This window comes from Humulus lupulus, chromosome 3, assembly GCF_963169125.1.
Source record: "Humulus lupulus chromosome 3, drHumLupu1.1, whole genome shotgun sequence".
NCBI classification, from domain to species: Eukaryota; Viridiplantae; Streptophyta; class Magnoliopsida; order Rosales; family Cannabaceae; genus Humulus; species Humulus lupulus.
The window spans coordinates 280,454,974-280,478,348 of NC_084795.1; the positions used below are offsets into that span (position 1 = coordinate 280,454,974).

The following is a 23,375-nucleotide window of genomic DNA, read 5'->3' on the forward strand; positions in this document are numbered from 1 at the left end:
TAGAGTTCAAACTAGTTACTTTTTATGTGTATAAAAAAAAATATAATCACGTGTGCAATGAATTATTTAAATCTTATGTTTTGAAACTATAAATTTATTAGAATTTCTTAAAATTTGTATAATGATATGAATAATTAGAATGTATCGGCACCCAATAATATATATGATGAACTATTTATTATATTTTTTTATTTTAATCAACCAAAAATAAAAAATAAACTTACAGGTGGCACGTGCCACCATGGCATGGCAAGTGTCTTTACTAGTTTTTATTTTTTATGATAAAGTGTCTTTACTAATTAAAAATAAAAAACTGAATAAAAGTAAAGTGAAACAACCCTAGTCAACTACTCGGTCTCTCTCTCCAGCAGCAGTGTCAAGCTTCTTCTCCGGTTCTCCCTGACGCCGGCAGCACGCCATATTCGCCGGTGCTTTGTGGTTTCATCATTACCAGGTACATACACATTTTGTAATAGCTTTAAAGTTGTTAAGAAGCTTCTGTAATCTTCTCTGTATAAATGCAAAACAATAGAATTCATCTCGGTGTGTATGATTTTTCTTTTCCGAGAGCAAGCTTATCACGGTGATTTTGGAAATTGAAAGTTTCAATTTTTTTTGATAAGTGACATTTTTCAAAACCCGCAGCCCATATATTTTTCCCTGAGAAATTTAAATAACAAATGGAATCATTTTCTTTGAATGTGCGTTTTAATTAAGAACCGTGTTTTACTGAATGTGAACAACGTTTGAATGAGTGTTGTACTGCTTGCTCTGTTTGGAATCAATATCGGGTTAACCCCACTAACCCCCCAAATCGTTGGACTGGCCCAGACATATTTTTTTCTTAATTGGGCAGTTTAAGGATTACTGGATTGGACATTTAAAAATTCATATCGACCTCTCCTCTTTTGAACATGTAAGATTCTAAGATTTGGAAGCTATCTTCAAGTTTCATGGGTTGTGAGGAGATGTGCTAGTATTTTTTGATTGTTGATAAGTATGTATATAAATAATGGCTTTTTTCTTATTGCTCGGTTATGTACTATTTTACTTGTTTATTTGTATATGTGTATGTATGGCAAGTATGTTACGAGGGTTGCAGGTTGCTACATTGTTGGGTATATGCTTTTTCTTGGCTGTATTTTACTTTGTTACTTTTTATGGGGTTTGATATACTTGAACTTGTTCAAATTTTTTTTGGTTTTAGGGATAATTTGTACTGTGAATACTAATTATCGTTTTGTTCAGATTAGAGTTGCCAACCCCGACGCTGAGAAACAACATACTTCACTGTAATGGCAGCTACCCTGCAATTCCATGGGAAGACCTTCAGACCCCTTGCACTACCTAGCTCTGCATCCAGGTACTCTCCTAAGCCGACTAGGATCATGTGCTCCGCAGTCTCCCAATCCAAGCGCTACACCATCACTCTGCTCCCCGGAGATGGTATCGGCCCTGAAATTATCTCCGTTGCTAAAAAAGTTCTTAACCTCACTGCCGCTCTCGAAGGTCCACTTTTTTTTTTTTTTTTTTTATACTTTCAAATTTCATTGGGTTTAGTTTCTCTACTGTTTGGTTCCCTAGAAAATGGAGGAAAGTTAGTGAAAAAAAATTGTATATTGGGATCATGTGCCCACATTTACATTTGCATTTGCTTGAAAGAATCGAAAGTCTTAGTCTTTTTTCTTCGTTGATAATTTTGGGACATTTGGAACATAATGTATATTTCTAAATATTTTTTCTCTTTCCTATTTAGGGATTGATCTGAGTTTCCAAGAAATGCCTATGGGTGGAGTTGCCTTGGATTTGACCGGTGTTCCATTACCAGAAGAAACTCTTTCAATGGCAAAACAATCCGATGCAGTTCTTCTTGGAGCAATTGGAGGGTAATTTCTTTTATCTTTTAGGTGTGCCTTTTGAGTTGAAATGGTATGGTTTGTTAATTAATATGGTATTTTTTTTTAAAAAAAGGTACAAATGGGATGCAAATGAAAAACATTTGAAACCAGAGACTGGATTACTTCAGCTTAGGGCAGGCCTTAATGTTTTTGCAAATTTGAGGCCAGCAACTGTTTTACCTCAGGTGAAATCCTTTTTCTTTCTTCACTGTAAAACATGTATAGTACATTTATAGTACCTTTCTCCTTGAAGAAAACATGTAATAGTGCTTTTCTTATATACCGTTTTGGTATTATTTTTTCCTTATGACATTGAAGAAAGCTTAGCAGCTTAAGTTATTTACTTTTTCAGTTGGTGGATGCTTCAACTTTGAAAAAAGAGGTGGCTGAAGGTGTTGACATAATGGTTGTAAGGGAGCTTACTGGAGGTTAGCATGCAATTTGCATGTTTGGACTGCATTCATAGCTTGATTTTTGTTCTGTTTGTAATTTTTTTTTTATGGATGGATTATTTATTTCATTATAGTTTTCTGCTAAACTATATAGGTATATATTTTGGAAAGCCAAGGGGTTTTGGCAAAGATGAAAATGGTGAGGAGACTGGATTTAATACTGAGGTGTATGCAGGCTATGAGGTAATTTTGCAGTTTTCTTTTCTTATTGCTTCCCGCGTGCATGTGTGGCTTTTAAGTTGTATTGAGTTATGAACCTTTATTTTTGTGTACATAATTTTTCCATGTCTTCCCGCGTGCATGTGTGGCTTTTAAGTTGTATTGAGTCGGGCATGGTTATATTTTAATGCGACATAATATGGTTGCTAGATTGATCGCATTGCTCGTGTTGCATTTGAGACTGCTCGGAAGAGGCAGGGGAAGCTTTGCTCTGTTGATAAAGCAAATGTGTTGGAGGTACTCTTAGATTAACAGAACATTTTTTCTTCATTTATTACACAAAATTAGTATAATTGTGTTCTTTTAGAAAGATTTAAACTTGGTTTTTCATAAATTTGACTTTGAATCGAAACTGCCATTGTTGTACTTAGCCATTGATTTTTTTTTTTTGTATGTTTAATGATTTCTCTAGGCTTCAATGCTTTGGAGAAAAAGAGTCACAGCAATTTCCTCAGAGTATCCTGATGTTGAACTCTCACACATGTATGTTGATAATGCTGCAATGCAGCTAGTTCGCTATCCAAAACAGGTTTTTCTTTGTCTTACATAAACTCGCTGGGGTTATGCTTCTCTTCATTATTTTTTGGGCTTATAAAAGTTTAATGTGATGTTTTGCTATGGAATAATTGCAGTTTGATACAATGGTAACAAACAACATATTTGGTGATATCCTATCTGATGAGGCTTCAATGATTACTGGAAGTATTGGGATGCTTCCATCAGCTAGTCTTGGGGAATCGGTAAGGGATCATTGTTATTTTTATTTTTTTAAGGTTTTGATCCAGGAGGAAATTTTGACTTTTTTTTTCGTATGACTTTATCAAAATTCTTCATGATTACAGGGACCTGGTGTTTTTGAACCTATACACGGTTCTGCTCCTGATATTGCTGGACAGGTTAGTTTAGCCTGCTCTGTGCAGAACATTTCCATCTCTTGAAGTTACATGTCTTTTGATCTATAACACCATGGTTTTGTTTCCAGGATAAGGCGAACCCATTAGCAACAGTGCTCAGCGCTGCAATGCTTTTGAGGTATGGTCTAGGAGAAGAAAATGCCGCAAAGAGAATTGAGGCCGCTGTTCTAGACGCACTAGACAGGGGTTTCCGAACCGGTGATATTTATTCATCTGGAACTGTGAGTACCTTTTTATATTTAACGTTAAGTTTGAGATTTGATTGTCTTAGTTTCTACTTTAGCCTTAACCTAACCTAACCTAACAGTTTTTAATTTTCAGTAATGTGTCCCTTTTTTCAGATTTGAACACTCGTTAACTGTTATTATTTGTCTATTCAGAAACTGGTAGGATGCAAAGAAATGGGTGAAGAGGTATTAAAATCAGTAGAATCACAAGTTCCAGCTGTTGTATGAACTAGTGTGAATCTAGTTTTGCACCAATATAGTTGAGAGTCATGAACGAGAAAGTCTTGGTTTGGTGATCAGCCAAAGGACACTCGAATTTCATTCAGCATGATTTTTGTTGGAGAACAAGTCATTAGAGAGTCCTGTTCATGCTATGGCATGCCTGATTATCTTCTCTTCTATCTATCCTTGTTTCTTCGGAATAGTTTGTTGAGAAAGTTGGAAATTTGACTATGTAAAATATTATAAAGTTTAGATTTTGTTGAATTTGCATATGATGACCATAACAAACATGTCTTATGTTCACAAATATCTTCTACATTGACACTATTTTAACATAACCGATCCAAGACACCAAGATTTAGAAAAACCTTGCTATAACATAAGAATTTTTATAAAATTAATGAAAATGTTTTTAACATTTATGGTTAATCTTTTTCGTTTCTCATTCCTTTATATATATTTTCAAATCCTAAATGGCCTGACAATGTCATATATATGCATCCATGGAAATGTAAAGAAAAAAAAATTGTCTGTTTTGAATAATAATCAACGATGATCCGTCAATAAGGAATGACTGCTTTTATTTGGCTTAATTACATATATAGAAATTTATACATGATATATATATATATATGTATATAAGTAGGACAAACATGCATGTTTTCTTAAAGAAAAAAAGAATGGGTGATATACAGCAAATAATTAATGAAGAAATGAAATCAATTATACAAAAGGAAATATATATTATCAGGTCAGGTCAGGTCAGGTCAGGTTGATAAGCAACTATGAGGTAGAACCGTGCCGAAAGACATTCCAATTGCATTGGCACAGAGGGATTGAGCTGGTTTGTTCTGCAAAGTCAAGTTGACATCTTCCAATCTGATCCCACTGCATGGATTCCCTGTGCTACAATCGAACTTCATTGCTACTGTCGTTGCTGATGTTCCTTTGATGTTTTGATAAGTTATGTTGTCGATCTTTATACCAGACACCTATTAATTATATATATATATATATATATTATAACATACAACAGCTGATTACTATAAAGTTCTAATACATAGCATAATCGTACCATCTATAGTAGTCTTAGTAATATTTACCTGAGTTGGGCAATTGACTTTGCCTGGGCAGTAGTTTTGGTCAATTATGATTGGATTTTGGACGTTTCTCATGATGATGTTCGAGAAGTGAACACCCTGGACGAAGCCCTTGCTCGGCTTGGCCCACGATTTGATCCTAATTCCATTCTGAGTGCCTGTGAAAACAGCTTGATTCACAGTCACATGTTGGACTCCCTCCTCATCCATGTCCTTGGCCAGGCTCCCGATGCTGATGCCGTGACCAGGACCACACGCCATGCGTTCGATCCAGAGATTCTGAGTGCCAGGGCCGATGGAAACGCAATCATCCCCAGTTCCTACAGAGGAGTTGGAGATGACAACATCTTTGGAGAGCTGAACGTGGATGCCGTCGGTGTTGGGACTGTCGCCGTGGGCAATGATTCTGACTCCTCTCATCTCCACATTCTCACAATGGTTTATCACAATGTGGAACATTTGGCTGTTCATCGACATCAGTCCGGTGATTTTGATATCCTTGGAGTATGTAATGCTTAGTGTCTGCATGCAAATAGTATATATGTGAGTACGTAGTGATTAAACAACTTATTATAACTTTCTCTCTACTTATAGTTTCTAAGAAATAATTACGTACCGTGGCTCCACTGGGACATGAGTTGGCTGGATTGGCCTTACAAGCCCACAAGGCAGGGCCTCTGGCATCAAGCGCACCACCGACAATAGAAACGTCGCTGACACTTTGGAAGTTAAGCCAATTCTCAGCTCCGCCCAACACTCGGTAGTCCGGTGGGGCGACGAGGGTGCCGTCTATTCGGAAGGTGATATGGGGGCATTTGCAGGGACCCTTGAAGGCCAGTGGGCGAAGCAGATACCTGCCTTTGGGGACGTATATGAGGGCAGCGTATGTAGAGGCACATGCAGCGTCCCATGCACGAAGGAATGCCTCGGTGGAGTCTGTAAGGCCATTGGGTTTCGCCCCAAACCCCGTCAATACATTGTAAGATGTAGTTGTCGTTGCAGCAGCTGACGATATCAACATGATCAGTGGGCAAAGACAAAGAATGAAGCTCATCATGAAAGAAATGTTACTGGAAGCCATGTATATAATATATGATGGTAATTTGTTATAGTTCGTAATTGCTAATATGGTTTTAGATGTAGATGTAGATGTAGAGAGTAGTGTGGTTTAGAATTAGAATGATATATATATATATATATGTGTGTGTGTGTGTGTGTGTGTGTGTGTATTTATATAGCGATGGAGCGTGTTGTGGTTTGATTAGGATTGAATGGAAATGTTTGCCAAATTGCTATATAAATGCATGTACCATCTCATCTCCCAAATGAAAGAAAGCTCAGCCGTTTCATAATAAATTTGTTATAATATAAAAATTGAAGTTTACGATTATATTTAGTCGCTAACTTGCTAATAATGCCATATATATTTGGCTGCGCTACCTTATCAAATTTTTTAATATTTATATATTGGTTTTGTTTATATATTAGTTTGTGCTATTTGGGAGCTATCAGCCGATTGCTTTAATTACTATTTGTTAACAAATTTATATATATGATGATACAAATACTTGATTAATAAATTCATATATTATTTTGTCAATATTGTATTAATTTTATTGTGGAAACATTATCCGCTTATTTGACCAAATATAACGTACAATATTATACATATATATTTTTCCAATTACTAATTATTAATTCCATGATTTTTTTTTTGTACTAATTAATAATAATGCTCAGACAATAATATGATTGGAAAGCGCAAGGACATGCATGTACACGTACACAAATTAAAGACTTGAAGAAGATTTAGGTTATGAGTGTATGTTGTAATCTGAGAGTTTACGCAAAAGACTTATTGATATTATATTTAAACCTTTTCATTCTTACTGATATTATATTTAAATGTCTTTATTAATATTATATGCATGTCTTAATATATACTTTTCTTGATATGACTACTAGATTTGTAACATATATATGTATTTAATTCATTAACTTCTGAAATTAGGGAAGTCAAAATCAACCCGGCTTAGCAAATTAACACAACCGGTTTAATACATGGGGCGGAATGGGGCAAACCCGATGGGATAGCGGGTAACCCACCTCACCCAATCAAATCGTGTTAAATTAATATAAAAAGAATTAGCTTTATTATTTAATAAATGTTTTAATTTAACACCTTGTTACTAGAGTAATAAATAGGTACTTATTTGCTTCCTTTGTTTTTATCAAAATACAAATTTGGTACCCTATATTTCTAATAATTATAAATCAACACCCTTTATTTGCAAACCCTATGTATAATATATGGTAAGTTGATAAGCAATGAATCTCTTGTGGGAAAAACTTATACATGATCTTTATTTATTTTCATGTAGATCTAATATTAAACAAATTAATATGAGATAACCTAGAATATGTTTCTAAAATTGAATTCAAAGAGAAACAATGATATGAATACTTACAGTATACACAGCGGAATGAATGAGTTATTCCTTCAGTTTTCTCTAACTATTGTATCATTTCTGTCACAAAGTGTTATTAAGAAACTGAACCGATCTTCAATTTTCTTCACAACCTTCCAAAGTATCCTTAGAATCACCTAGACTATAGTGGGCGATTCTCAACACATGATATTGATACAGAGAGAAGAAGAGAAAATAGCTAAGAGGCATAGAAAATGTTTTGTATTTAGAGATAATCTAAAAAACTATCAGAAACTTATGTTTTTGACTTCTGAACTTATATTTTCATCTCTCACTTAGCACTCATTTTATAGACTCAATTATGACATTTAATTTAATTAAAAATCAATAAAATAATAGTCAATTAACAGCCCTAGGTCAAAATTATCATGGACTTTAGACCCGTAAAATTTCTCATTTTATTATAAGCCCATTGGACTTAAAATCAAGACCTGTATTATTTTATATTAATTTAATTAATTAAATAATTATTTAAATCATTTATCAAATTAATTATTTATTATTTGAACCTTGATTTAAAATTATTTATTAATTTAGATACCAATTTATCTTAATTAATAAATCTACCATAATTTATCTATTCTTCTCAAAATTACATAACTTTGTGAAACTATCCAAAATTGACGTGGTCAATTTTGATAATTCTAATTGATAATTAAATCAATTAATTGAAACTATCTAGATGATTTTATCCAAGGTACAATGGGGACCATGGGCCTATGAAATCAAGATCCAATAAGTTATCATAAATCTAACAAATAAATTTACTAACTTATTAATTCCTCGTGACTCCACTAAAGACTCGGAATTGCACTCTTGAATTCAACGAACGCTCTATAACAAAAATAGATACGCTATTAATTATCCATTGTTACAACCATAATTGTCACTCAATCCTCTATAAATGGTCTACAATGAGATGAGACTAAAATACCGTTTTATCCCTCATTGTATTTTATCCTTAAAACACTTAGTTCCTTGTAAATGATATTTTAGTAAACTAATTTAATTACTGAAATGAGATCTCTATCATTTAACACCTTGAACCAAACTAAAAGGAAACCATCATTTCACTTCTTCATCAGAAGATATAGATGTTCATATCTATGATTAACACTCTCACTCAATTATACTACCGAGTTCCCAAGATGTAAGTATGGGCTAGTCCGTAGGGTAAGCTGGTAACGAACAAGTCAAAGAACTCAAATAATACAATCAGTTAGAATACTAACCACTCAGAATTGAGATTGAATTGACATATGGTCAACTATATGATATGACTAGAATAGATAATAACGGTATGTTTACTTATCTTATCAACTGTTAATATCGATCTTGTCCGATGTAATCAATACATCCGATCTTATCTACTTTGTTAATGTTCTGGAAAGAACATAACACAACAATGTGTAAGTAGATCATATCGTAGATTGACAAGTCAGTGTAAATCCTATGCACTGACTAATCTTAGGACTAACTTATTTTGAACATATAATCATATTTATATTCTATTGTGATTACGTCACTATAAATACGATTAGCTATATGCTCAGGATTTAATAGAAGTTTATATTAAACAAATAATCATGAAAATAAAACATGTGAGCAAAGTGATTGACCAAGTCAAAAAATAATTTATATTCTTTTATTGATAATAAAATGAGATTACAAAAAAATTGAGTTTTAATTAGGGCATAAAACCCCAACATCTCTCTCTTGCACGAACAGGAGAGATGCAAATCATTGTGGGTGGAGCAAAACTGCATGCGACTTGTGTGTGCTCGCATATTGCGGGCACGAATGTATAGGTCCAAAAAGTCCAGTTTGCGTTGGGCTTCTTTTGCAATCCAAAATTTATTTTTCCTTTCAATTTTGATTATAATATTCTAGAACACTCTAGAAATGAATCTGGGAAATCTCATCTTTACCTTACACGAAAATTACTTCAATTTTTGGGCAGTTACCCGAAATTGACTTTTTGGGAAGTTATCCAATTTTGTATGCTTGATTTTCAAGCACTTTGTCTCCCTTGAAATTGACTTTTTGGGCAGTTACAGGATTTGTTCATCTCCCTTGAAATTGAATTTTTGGGCAGGATTTGTTGGTTTTGAGTTCATAGATTTGTTGATATTGTGATTTTGATTTTTGTTGATGTTATGAGTTTCTAGGTTCTGTGTTCATGAACTTTGAATTTGTTATTTTTAATTTGGAAAGTTTATGTTTTAAGATTATTAATTATAGATGATCTAACACGATTTTGGAAAAATTTAGGGATGAATGAAGGGAAAATGAAAAAGGTTTAAATTTTGTATTTATTTTTGGTTTAGGATTGGTTTTATTTTGTTTTTTATTTTAGATTTAAGATTAATTTTGGTTAGATTTAGGGTTAAAATAGTTTTTTTAATTAATTTTTATTTAAAAACAATTTAATTAATTTTTTATTTCAAAATATATTTTTAATTATTCAATTAATAAAACATGAGGGAATTTTGGTTATATATAAAAAAAAATTCGACTAAAATTGAACTCAGGATATTATTTTATTCTATTTTGCAAAATAAAAAGTCTAAATTGTCATTTAACAAAACAGATATACAATCGATAATTTATGCATATATTTGCTTAAGTACATGAATGGACAAATATATAAGTAGGGGAAAATACAATATGCTTTTAAAAGAAAAAAAGAATGGATGATATACAACAAATAATTAATGAAATATAAATTAATTATACAAATAACTAAATTAATTATGAAATCAGGTTGATAAGCAACTATCTGGTAGAACTGTGCCAAAAGACATTCCCTTGGCATTGGCGCAGAGTGATTGAGTTACAGGATTTGTTCATCTCCCTTGAAATTGAATTTTTGGGCAGGATTTGTTGGTTTTGAGTTCATAGATTTGTTGATATTGTGATTTTGATTTTTGTTGATGTTATGAGTTTCTAGGTTCTGTGTTCATGAACTTTGAATTTGTTATTTTTAATTTGGAAAGTTTATGTTTTAAGATTATTAATTATAGATGATCTAACACGATTTTGGAAAAATTTAGGGATGAATGAAGGGAAAATGAAAAAGGTTTAAATTTTGTATTTATTTTTGGTTTAGGATTGGTTTTATTTTGTTTTTTATTTTAGATTTAAGATTAATTTTGATTAGATTTAGGGTTAAAATAGTTTTTTTAATTAATCAATTAATTGATTAATTAATAAAACTTGAGAGAATTTTGATTATATATATAAAAAAATTTGACTAAAATCAAACTTAGTATATTATTTTATTTTATTTTACAAATAAAGAGTCTAAATTGTCATTCAACAAAACAGATATTTAATCAATAATTTATGCATATATTTGCTTAAGTACATGAATGGACAAATATATAAGTAGGAGAAAATACAGTGTGTTTTTAAAAGAAAAATGAATGGAGGATATACAACAAATAATTAATGAAATATAAATTAATTATACAAATAACTAAATTAATTATGAAATCAGGTTGATAAGCAACTATCTGGTAGAACGGTGCCAAAAGACATTCCCTTGGCATTGGCGCAGAGGGATTGAGCTGGTTTGTTTTGGAAAGTCAAGTTGACATTCTCCAATCTGATTCCACTGCATGGATTTCTAGAGCTACAATCGAACTTCGTTGCTACTGTTGTTGCAGATGTTCCTCTGATGTTTCGGTAACTTATGTCGTTGATTTTTATACCAGACACCTATAAAATATATAATATACATGATCAAACAACTTAATATTATGAAGTACTTAATAGTAGTAAAGCTAGTTGTAGTTTTAATATAATTACTTGAGTTGGGCAATCGACGTGGCTTGGGCAGTAGTTTTGGTCAATTATGATTGGATTTTGGACGTTTCTCATGACGATGTTGGAGAAGTGAACACCCTGGACGAAGCCTGTGCTGGGCTTGGCCCACGATTTGATCCTAATTCCATTCTGAGTGCCTGTGAAAACAGCTTGCTTCACAGTCACATTTTGGACTCCCTCCTCATCCATGTCCTTAGCCAGGCTCCCGATGCTGATGCCATGACCAGGACCACACGCCATGCGTTCGATCCAGAGATTCTGAGTGCCAGGGCCGATGGAAACGCAATCGTCCCCAGTTCCTACAGAGGAGTTGAAGATGACAACATTTTTGGAGAGCTGAACGTGGATGCCGTCGGTGTTGGGACTGTCACCGTGGGCAATGATTCTGACTCCTCTCATCTCCACATTCTCACAATGGTTTATCACAATGTGGAACATTTGGCTGTTCAACGACGTCAGTCCGGTGATTTTGATATCCTTGGAGTATGTAATGCTCAGTGTCTGCATGCAAATAGTATATATGTGAGTAAGTAGTGATTAAACAACTTAACTTTCTCTCTACTTAGTTTCTAAGAAATAGTTACGTACCGTGGCTCCACTGGGGCATGAGTTGGCTGGATTGGCCTTACAAGCCCACAAGGCAGGGCCTCCGGCATCAAGCGCACCACCGACAATAGAAACGCCGCTGACCCCTTGAAAGTTAAGCCAGTTCTCGGCTCCGCCCAACACTCGGTAGTCCGACGGGGCGACGAGGGTGCCGTCTATCCGGAAGGTGATATGGGGGCTTTTGCAGGGACCCTTGAAGGCCAGTGGCCTAAGCAGAAACCTGCCTTTGGGGACGTATATGAGGGCGGCGTCTGTAGAGGCACATGCAGCGTCCCATGCACGTAGGAATGCCTCGGTGGAGTCTGTGAGGCCATTGGGTTTAGCCCCAAACCCCATCAATACATTGTAAGATGCAGTTGATGTACTTGCAGAAGCTGAGGATATGAACATGATCAGTGGGCAAAGAATGAAGCTCATCACGAAAATGATACTGGAAGCCATGTATATATGATGGTACTTTGTTCGTAATTGCTAATTAATATGGCTTTAGATGTAGATGTAGATGTAGAGAGTAGTGTGGTTTAGAATGATGTATATGTGTGGATATTTATATAGCGACTATGTTGTGGTTTGATTAGGGTTGAAGGAATAAGTAGTAGTAGTATATATGGTATTAATGAAATAATATTGTTATTATATAATATAAAAATTAAGTTTACAATATAATTAATTGCGCTAACTTGCTAATGCGATATTTGGCTGCGCTACCTGAAATATCTTTTCTTCTTCAATTAATATTGGTTTTGTTCATGTATACAAAATATGTATATATATATATATTTATATGTTATTATATAGATAAAGTTAATGATAAAGTTATTATAATTATATAATTAGGACGTGGCAGTGCCATTTCTCATGTCCACCCGATTGCTTTGTTGTTCATTAACAATTAAAATTATATATGATGATACAATACAACCAGTATTAATTAATTCATATATTATTTGTTAAATATTAAATCAATTATTGCAGGAACATTATGTATCCGGTTATTTGGATATATATAACGTACACCATAATATAGATTTTTATCATATCATATATATATTTCTCCGTGTATAGGAATGAATGAACAACATAATTTATTTTCTAATAATTATAACGCGTAGACAGTTATATGATTATTCAGAAAAAGACTATCTTGATATATTTAGCTCAATTATTTGCTTTTGTATGCGATTTTACGCTGAAGTCTCTTGTTGATATTAATTATATTTTAAATCTTTTTTATTGTTACTGATCATATATTTTAAATTTCTTTTTAGACTTATTCATATTAAATCAAATGTTATGTTTGTTTACTATTATTTCATCTCTGTACCACGTAATCTTCATTTTTGTGCAATCGTGTGTGCATTTTAATTTTATAACATATATTTCATTTATTAAACTTCTTATTATTATGTATTATTGAAGTGCTTGAATAATATAAGTTCATATATCGCCATATGTAGTCATATCCATTTGATTGAAGATGAGTAATTACGATGCATGTAAATAATTTAAACTAAGTTCACTATAAGAATTAGTGGTCATTGCTAAATCCCTCTTTTTCGTCACTAAAATCTAGTTCTAGTTCTAGATTAGAAAAAAAAATTCTTAATTTAAACTAGTTATATATATTAACCACATATAGGTTGTCGTTCATAATTCGGTACAGGAAAAACCTCTAGGCCACCTTGTTTAGACCTTGAATTTTAAGAGGAATTTAAAACGTGAGAGGTCTCATTTGAAATGAATTAATAAATTAAAAATTCTTTTTCTAAAAAAATTAAAACTTAAATGTAGTATAATATTTTTTTAAATTTACAACAATTGTAAAATATCTAAAAAAAAATATTAAAAAAAATCTCTTATCAAATTTATGGAAAACATTTGCTTCTATTTTTTCTAATCTATTTTCCCTCATGAAATTTTTCATTATTAAAATTCAAGATCGAAACAAAGTCTTAAAGTTTCAAAATCTTACTACTTCTAGCAACGACTCTGGATAATCCTAGCAAGGACGTACTTTTTTTTTTTTTATAATAGTTTCATTTTAGATTAATAATTCCAATTAATTAAGTTAATACTACAATATTATATAATAAGGATTAGATTACGACCATATCGCCTTTGATGGCCACAAGAGCATTTATTAACTTTTCATGTATCATACAATTCGTAATATCAAATATTAAGAATTTACAAATGAACAAAGTAAAAAACAAATATTATGAATATATATATATATAAATATAGGACAATTTTTTTATAGGGGCTTTACTTTAAGTCCTACCGGTAGGGATCTCAGTGTTTTTCGACCCGTAAACAATTTTTAGCGTGACTTTTTTTTTATGACCGTGTATATTGTAGCTATTTAGAACATCCTGCAAACTTTCAGAAAATTTCGAATAGTTTACAGTACCGAAAACTAGGTTCAAACATGTTGTTTTCCACGCGCATAAAAAAAATTAGTCACGCGTGCAACAACATGATAGTTTTCGGTACTGTAAACTATTCAGAATTTTTTGAAAATTTGTAGGATGCTCTAAATAGCTACAATATACACGGTCATAAAAAAAGATCGCTCCGAAAACTATTCACGGGTTGTAAACACTGAGAACCCTACCGGTAGGGCTTAAAGTGAAGCCCCTATAGGAGAATTCCCATATATATATAGGCTATTTAGGAATTTTACCCCCCGAACTATTACCATTACCGTATCGTGCCCCCTAATTTTTTCAGGCCGTTAAAAATTCCCCCGAAATATTCACAGTAATGTAAAGAAGGACTTCCGTTAACTTTCAACACATGTGGCTAATAGAAATCTAACGTGGCTCTTTACATGCTGATGTGTCTTGGCCACATCAGCGCCATGTGTGTAATTTTAAATTAAAATTTTTAAAAATTTATTATCTTATTAAAAATTAATGAATTAAATATTAAAAAATACAATTAATAAATTAAAGCATTTTTTATACATTAAAAAATATAAAAACCATATTTAAAAACAATTAAATTAAATAGAATTCATTTATTTTTTATTTTTTCTCATTATGTAGTTTTAGTTATAAATGTGAAAATTAGATTTTAATTTTTTAATTGTTTTTTTAAATCTGGTTTTACATTTTTTAATATATAAAAAATGGTTTAATTTATTAATTGTATTTTTTAATATTTAATTCATTAATTTTTAATAAGATAATAGATTTTTAAAAAATTTAATTTAAAATTACACACATGGCGCTGACGTGGCCAAGACACATTAGTATGTAAAGAGCCACGTCAAATTTCTGTTAGCCACATGTGTTGAAAGTTAACGGAAGTTCTTCTTTACATTACTGTGAATATTTCAGGGGGAATTTTTAACGGCCTGAAAAAATTAGGGGGCACGATACGGTAGTGGTAATAGTTCAGGGGTAAAAATCTTAAATAGCCTATAAATATATATTTATATATATATATATATATACATAGTTATCCTTCGTGCGTCCTAAGTGACCTAACTTTTACCATTCATGTAATGAGTTGTAAGCCATGTCATCTCTTAGATCCCAGTAAGGCACCCTGTTTTTAAATCTTGCTATAACACTAGAAATTTTATAAAATTAATGTAAAAGTTATTAACAAAAATAAATTAAAAATATATTACCTTTTTATATAGGCAAAATAATTTTAAGAAAAAATATAATTTCAACTTATAAATAATTAATTATGAAAAGTTTGAGAGATAAGTGCAACGTTCTAATTACTAGCTTTTTGAAATTATACATGTAGAAATATATTTAATAACAAAATTAGAATAAATAGGTAATTTTCCCTTGAACTATTTCCACTTTAAAATCGTGTCACCCAAATTTTTCGCGTCAAGTTATATTTGTGGTGGAAAGTTTGAATATAATGGATGAACTTGAATGACACAAGTTGGTAATCTTGTTAGTTATTTGTGAATAACATAGGAATGTGTTATTTTTTTGTGTAACAATTGTGAATTGAAGCTTAAAATTGAATTCTTAAACTTGATTGACATAGGAATATTAGGTGAAAGAATTAATACCATAGGATTTGAGAAAGTTCTATGAACTTATTTTGGATTCTTGTTAACTTTGAGAATTTTGCTACAACAAACTGTTTTAGTCACTTGATGTAGAGAAATTTAATAATTCAAGTCCACATCGCCAAATTGAATCTCTCTCACTTTTAGATTGGCATTTTAGTTTATTTTTGAGCATTTTTAATTGATCTCAAGTATTTTTAGTTTACAAGAATCAAAAAAATTTAATTTTGGTTACTTTTGCAATTATTTGGTAATTAATTTGTGTATTTAGTTTTAATTTGCAATCTTTGTAGTGGAGACGAACTTGAATATTTATATCAATTTTATTACTTTTGTTTTGTGACTATGTACGCTTGCACATAATTGATCAAATTATATATCATAATAGGGAGCATGATTTATATAAGGAATTCAAGCCTTCTTCTTCACAAAAGAGATTGAATAATAATTCATTTAAATGTTGATTACGGATCTATCTGAATGATTTTGAGCTCAAATTTATGATCATATTATTTATTAGTCATTTGCTAGCGAATACAGTATTTAAGGATAAAGAGGTAATTAGAGGATTGTAATGGTAACTAGTGGGGTAGAATGATAAAGAGGCATATAGTTGAACGGAAAAATAAATACTTGTTAGAAGTAGCTAGAGCTATGATGTTTTATATAAATATTCCTAAATATATACTTCTGAGGAGATGTCATACTCAAAGTTAGAACAAAGAGCTGAAAAATGTGTTTTTCTAAGGTATATACTTCTAATAAAAAAAAAAAAGGTTATAAGATTATCTCCAATGGAAGATGCAAAAATAGTGCTAAATTTTGCACAATGAGTTTAATAAATGACATATTTGACACAACTTTTATAATTATACTCCAATGCACATAGATGCAAAAGTAATGTGAAGAAATCTAAATTTAATTCTAATAATAAATAAGATACCAAAATTAAGTAATAAAAAAATAATAAATAATGGCAAAAAAGTAAACAAAAAATGAACATTTAATACCAATAATAAATAAGATATCAAAATATATAATAAAATAATAAGTAATGGAAAAAAGGTAAATAAAAAAGTGAATATTTAATGGTGATCCAAATTTTCGTCATACTATATTTTGATCAAAATTTGGATCAACTTTTAGCCTGTGCCAAATTTGACACAACTTTTAGCTAAGTGTGCTATATATCTTGATCCAAATTTGGATCGAGTTTGAAGTGTGCTATATTTAAAGGCAATGCTAAGTGTTTTAATCCCATTACCAAAGTTTTTCATACAACTATGAATGTTTCTTTTATCGAAATACTTCATATTTTACCAAAAATTTACTTTAAGGGGAGAAATTAGTGGAGCCAAAATTTTGGGAAATTATTGAACATTTGCCTAATACAATACTTGATGAGCTTATTCCTCTTAAAGAAACTCAGCCTACTAAATGTGAATCTGAAATTGGAATGTCAGAAAAAGAAATGCTACGATTGATTAAAAATTGTAACAATCTTGAGCCTGTTGTTTACTCTAGAAAAAATATCACTGGAATAAATAAAGTTCAACTAGTCATCTCGGCGCATGGTCAAACGGAAGCCCTAGGCGACGTTCTTCCAAATATTCTAGGTAATTCTTATCTTATTCCTACTTTATCTCTAAATATTACTGAACCAAACCTTCCATCACAAACTAATACTGATAACCTTGGACCTAAACCTATTTTTGAATTAGCCCCAGAAATCTTTGAATCAGATCTTAATCTCCTTATTTCTTTAAGAAAAGGAATTGCTACCTGCATTAAACATCTCATTGTCAAATACATTTCTAACAACCATCTGTCCAAAACCTACAGAGCATTTATTACAAATATTTCAGATCTTGTTGTACCTAGAAGTATACAGGACACATTAGATGAATCGAGTTGGAAATTGGCAGTTTTTGAGGAAATGAATGCCTTGAAAAATAATGGTAGTTGGGAGATTGTAGAGTAAAACTGTAGGATGGAAACCCCCCCCTTAAATAGCAAAAATAAATTCAATTTGAGTGTTCTTTGCAGTAAATTCCAATTGGCCTTTATATCAATTAGATGTAAAAAATTCTATCATTAATGGAGATCTAGAAGATGAAGTGTTTATGAGTGTCCTCCACCTGGTTTCGAAAAAAGCTTTGAAGTTGGGAAGGTATGCAAACGGATCCCTTGTATGGGCTCAATCAATCCCCTATTACTTGGTTTGAGCGCTTTAGTAAAGTTATAAAACATCATGTATACACTCAGAGTCAAGTAGATTATATGATGTTCTATAAAAATCCAAAGGAAGGGAAAGTGATCATTTTAATTGTGTATGTGGATGATATTATGTTAATTGGAAATGATCATTGTGAACTAGAGAAGTTGAAACAGAGACTAGGCGGGGAATTTGAGATCAAAGAATTCAGTACATTAAAATATTTTCTTGGAATTGAATTTTCTAAGTCCAAAGGAGGTATCTTTGGAAATCACCATAAGTATGCACTTGATCTATTTAATGAGACAGGTATGCTAGGTTGTAAGCATATTGAAACACCAATTGAACCAAATGTTAAGTTGCAACCCACAAAAGCAAAGAATGTAAATGATCAGGAGCGTTATCAAAGACTAGTTGGGAGAATGATTTACCTATCTCACACATGGCCAGACATAGCATTCTCAATGAATATAGTGAGTCAGTTTATACATTTACCTGGATTGAATCATTATTTAAGCTAATTAAAAGATTCTAAGGCATCTAATGGGAACACCTGGGAAATGACTCATGTTTAAATCACGGAAATATCTACAAATTTAAGCCTACCGAGATGCAGATTTTGCTGGAAGCAATAAGATCTACCTCAGGCTATTGCTCGTTTTTTGGGGTTAACTTAGTAACATGGCGAAGTAAAAATATGTTATAGGTTAGGCTCATAAAGCACCTTATAACATTTTTCCTTAAACCACATTTGTTTGTTCTTCCCACAATTGGTTCCCAGCTGGGAAACCACGGGTTCAGCTCTAAGTGTTAGCTCCATGTCCGGGTGCCAGCCCCAAGGTGTCAGCTTCCCAGGTCCCAATTCTAGGTTTGAGCCCAATGTACCAGCCAGCCATAGGTGTCACCTCCAGGTTCTAGCTCCAAACTTCAGGTAGCGAATCTAGCTCTGAGGTTCAGGCCATAGGTCCTTACTTCAACTTCAATTCTTTAGGCCTCTACTAGCTTGTGCAAACTTTCTTCAAGAAGCAAGGAGAATTCTTTTCATATGAACTTGAGGTACGTACGCTTTTCTCTAAGGAGCTCCTTCTCTAGTCCAAACCACCATATAACAACTTCTAGAATTTTTCATATTTACAATAACAATTAGACTTACAAAGTTGGAGTAGTTTACTATAATAATAATAATAAGGTTTTAAATTAAAATATTTAATCAACAACGATTTGACTAGGTGGGCCGGGTTACCTGCTAATGACGGAGGTAGAAAATCAAAACAATGGGGGCCAAATGTAAAGAAAAAATTTTAATTTAAAGAAAAATGAGAAAGAAACATAAAAAAAGTACCTAAAATGTTTTAAAAAAATTAAAAATTGAGCGGGGCCAAGGCCACCCTATGCATATAAGCAGCTCCGTCCCTCCTCTCGAAAAAAAAAATTTGATGTCCCCAATTTCCTGACTCCTCCATGTCCCACCAATTATTTTATGACAACTCATTCATTTATTTAACATATATTTAAATTGATTTACATCTTTCTCTCTTTCCAACTATACTAATACTATAAATTAATGAGGTGTCTTAAAATAATTGGTGGGACATGGAGGGGACAGAAAATTAGGGAGAGCAGATTTTTTTTCTTCTCCTCCCATCGAGTTTGCCCGGTATGTTACTCCACGCGGTGTGTTTATGTGCGTACGTGGCACCCATCCCATTGAGATCTCTAATTATTTCCAGTTGCTTGAATAGTAAATAAAATAGTATTGTTATTTGGTACATTAAGGTGTCAAAGGTGATATCCTATAGTTGGTTAGCATACCTCACAATACTTATTAAATTCAAATATATGAAACCTGATATTAGATTGCACCAATAATAGTATGTCACCTGCTTGTGGAAAGTTATCAATTAAATATGTACCAAACTAGTAGTCATGGTGTATTAAGATGTGCATATAAAAAAGATTTGAAATGCACACCATTTCACAAATGAAGATTATGGTACAAAAAAATATATATCAAGATCCCTCTTAGATTATTGTCTCATAATGTGTCAAATTAATATAGTACTAACAACTCATTTAATTTTTCTTATATTAAAATACTATTATTTCTTCTGGTAATATGAATTGTTGAAATTATATTAGTTGCATACGAAACACACCGAACTTTCATTAAAAAAAAATAGCGGCAATAAACCAATCAGTTAGAATATAATATCAATAAAGACATTTTAAATATAATATCGGTAAGAATAAAAAAGATTTAAAATATAATATATATGAATAAGTCTTCTGCGTAAACTCTCAGATTACAACACACACACATAACCAAATCTTCAAAGTCTTTTCTGTATGTGTACATGCATGTGTCTTAGGCTTTCCAATCATATCTAATCGTCTGCCCATTATTATTAATTAATTACCATAAAAATAAATCAAGTAATTCATATAATAATTAGTAATTGGAGAAATATATGCATACACCTATTATTTTATAATTTAATTATTGTACCTGCACTGCACATATATATATATGATAAATATATATCTAATATGTATATTGTACGTTATATATGGTCAAATAAGTGGATAATGTTTCCACAATATAATTAATACAACATTGAGCCAATAATACATGAATTATTAATCACGTATATATACTGAGTATTATTGATGCCCAACATTTTAAGTAGTTGAGATAATGTTATTTGTATAATTTATTATCCAGTCTGAATAATATTATAGATTATCGCTAAATAATTATAGGGATCCTGTAAAACTTAAAATGTGAAATAGGAACAAAAATAGAACAACTAATATAATATATAAACAAAACCAATAATATTAATTAGTTGACTAAGCAAAAATTTTGATAAGGTAGCGCAGCCAAATATATATGGCATTAAAAATAATTAACCGTAAACTTCAATTTTTATATTATAACAAATTAATTATGAAACGGCTGAGCTTTCTTCATTGGGGAGATGAGATGGTACATGCATTTGTAGCAATTTGGCAAACACACTTCCATTCAATCCTAATCAAACAACAACACGCTCCATCGCTATATATAAATACACACATACACATATCATTCTAAACCACACTACTACTCTCTACATCTACATATCTAAAATCATATTAACAATTACGAACTATAATCATATATACATGGCTTCCAGTAACATTTCTTTCATGATGAGCTTCATTCTTTGCCCACTGATCATGTTAATATCCTCAGGTTCTGCAACGACAACTACATCTTACAATGTATTGATGGGGTTTGGGGCTAAACCCAATGGCCTTACAGACTCCACCGAGGCATTCCTGCGTGCATGGGACGCTGCATGTGCCTCTACAGACGCCGCCCTCATATACGTCCCCAGAGGCAGGTATCTGCTTCGCCCACTGGCCTTCAAGGGTCCCTGCAAAAGCCCTCATATCACCTTCCGGATAGACGGCACCCTCGTCGCCCCGTCGGACTACCGAGTGTTGGGCGGAGCTGAGAACTGGCTTAACTTCCAAAGTGTCAGCGGCGTTTCTATTGTCGGTGGTGCGCTTGATGCCAGAGGCCCTGCCTTGTGGGCTTGTAAGGCCAATCCAGCCAACTCATGTCCCAGTGGAGCCACGGTGCGTAATTATTTCTTAGAAATTGATAAGTAGAGAAAGTTAAGTTGTTTAATCACTACTTACTCACATATATACTATTTGCATGCAGACACTGAGCATTACATACTCCAAGGATATCAAAATCACCGGACTGACGTCGTTGAACAGCCAAATGTTCCACATTGTGATAAATCATTGTGAGAATGTTGAGATGAGAGGAGTCAGAATCATTGCCCACGGTGACAGTCCCAACACGGACGGCATCCACGTTCAGCTCTCCAAAAATGTTGTCATCTCCAACTCCTCTGTAGGAACTGGGGACGACTGCGTTTCCATCGGCCCTGGCACTCAGAATCTCTGGATCGAACGCATGGCGTGTGGTCCTGGTCACGGCATCAGCATCGGGAGCCTGGCTAAGGACATGGATGAGGAGGGAGTCCAAAATGTGACCGTGAAGCAAGCTGTTTTCACAGGCACTCAGAATGGAATTAGGATCAAATCCTGGGCCAAGCCCAGCAACGGCTTCGTCCAGGGTGTTCACTTCTCGAACATCGTCATGAGAAACGTCCAAAATCCAATCATAATTGACCAAAACTACTGCCCAGGCAAAGTCAATTGCCCAACTCAGGTAAATATTACTAAGACTACCATAGATAGTACGATTGTGCTATGTATTAGAATTTTATTAATAAGCTGCTGTATGTTATAATATATATATTATAGGTGTCTGGTATAAAGATCGACGACATAACTTATCAAAACATCAAAGGAACATCAGCAACGACAGTTGCAATGAAGTTCGATTGTAGCACTGGGAATCCATGCAGTGGGATTAGATTGGAAGATGTCAACTTGACTTTGCAGAACAAACCAGCTCAATCCCTCTGTGCCAATGCAATTGGAATGTCTTTCGGCACCGTTCTTCCACATAGTTGCTTATCAACCTGACCTGACCTGATAATATATATTTCCTTTTGTATAATTGATTTCATTTCTTCACTAATTATTTGCTGTATATCACCCATTCTTTTTTTCTTAAAGAAAGCACGCTTGTTTGTCCTACTTTTATATATAAATATATATATATATATCATGTATAAATTTCTATATATGTAATTAAGCCAAATAAAAGCAGCCATTCCTTATTGACGGATCATTGTTGATTACTATTCAAAATAGACAATTCTTTTCCTTTCCATTTCCATAAATGCACATATATGACATTGTGAGTCCATTTAGGATTTGAATATATATATATATAAAGGAATATACTATTTGTTTCTTTGAGTTTAAGCAAATACTACTGTCTCCAGCAAGTTTCTTAAAAGCTAATTCTCAATCTAACAATTGCGTCTATAATACCTTAATGCATTTGAAATCTATATTTAAATTATTTGTACGAATTAATTTTTTTCAAAAAAAAAATATTTAAAATAAGAGTGTCTCTCATGTCAGCTTCTACATGAGCCTTCTTTGTTTAATGATCATGACCTTTCTATTCTCTATAGCTGATGGTGCAACTCGCAAATTAGGTGTCATTTGGTTCCAAAACAAAAATAT

The 23,375-nt window shown here is 32.5% G+C and overlaps 4 protein-coding genes across 4 annotated transcripts; 2 read left to right on the plus strand and 2 right to left on the minus strand.

Moving 5' to 3' along the window:
* The first annotated feature begins 307 nt into the window (after window positions 1–307).
* Window positions 308–4,202, plus strand: LOC133824630 (3-isopropylmalate dehydrogenase 2, chloroplastic-like). The gene is made up of 12 exons (XM_062257582.1): window positions 308–454; window positions 1,249–1,509; window positions 1,757–1,886; window positions 1,972–2,083; window positions 2,251–2,326; window positions 2,445–2,533; window positions 2,720–2,806; window positions 2,982–3,098; window positions 3,202–3,309; window positions 3,412–3,465; window positions 3,552–3,704; window positions 3,864–4,202. The coding sequence occupies exons 2-12, from the start codon at window positions 1,296–1,298 to the stop codon at window positions 3,936–3,938; spliced, it is 1,215 nt and encodes a 404-aa protein (XP_062113566.1). The 5' UTR covers window positions 308–454; window positions 1,249–1,295; the 3' UTR covers window positions 3,939–4,202.
* Window positions 4,203–4,699: 497 nt separating this feature from the next.
* Window positions 4,700–6,087, minus strand: LOC133821691 (polygalacturonase-like). Its single transcript, XM_062253851.1, has 3 exons — window positions 5,649–6,087; window positions 5,036–5,554; window positions 4,700–4,924 (listed from the first exon to the last, which is right to left on the minus strand). Exons 1-3 carry the CDS (start codon window positions 6,084–6,086, stop codon window positions 4,700–4,702), a joined length of 1,182 nt encoding a protein of 393 aa, XP_062109835.1. The 5' UTR covers window position 6,087.
* A 4,929-nt stretch (window positions 6,088–11,016) lies between these two features.
* On the minus strand, window positions 11,017–12,396 carry LOC133825782 (polygalacturonase-like). Its single transcript, XM_062258684.1, has 3 exons — window positions 11,938–12,396; window positions 11,332–11,850; window positions 11,017–11,241 (listed from the first exon to the last, which is right to left on the minus strand). The coding sequence occupies exons 1-3, from the start codon at window positions 12,394–12,396 to the stop codon at window positions 11,017–11,019; spliced, it is 1,203 nt and encodes a 400-aa protein (XP_062114668.1).
* An 8,883-nt stretch (window positions 12,397–21,279) lies between these two features.
* On the plus strand, window positions 21,280–22,763 carry LOC133825783 (polygalacturonase-like). Its single transcript, XM_062258685.1, has 3 exons — window positions 21,280–21,836; window positions 21,925–22,443; window positions 22,539–22,763. Exons 1-3 carry the CDS (start codon window positions 21,378–21,380, stop codon window positions 22,761–22,763), a joined length of 1,203 nt encoding a protein of 400 aa, XP_062114669.1. The 5' UTR covers window positions 21,280–21,377.
* The last annotated feature ends 612 nt before the right edge of the window (window positions 22,764–23,375 follow it).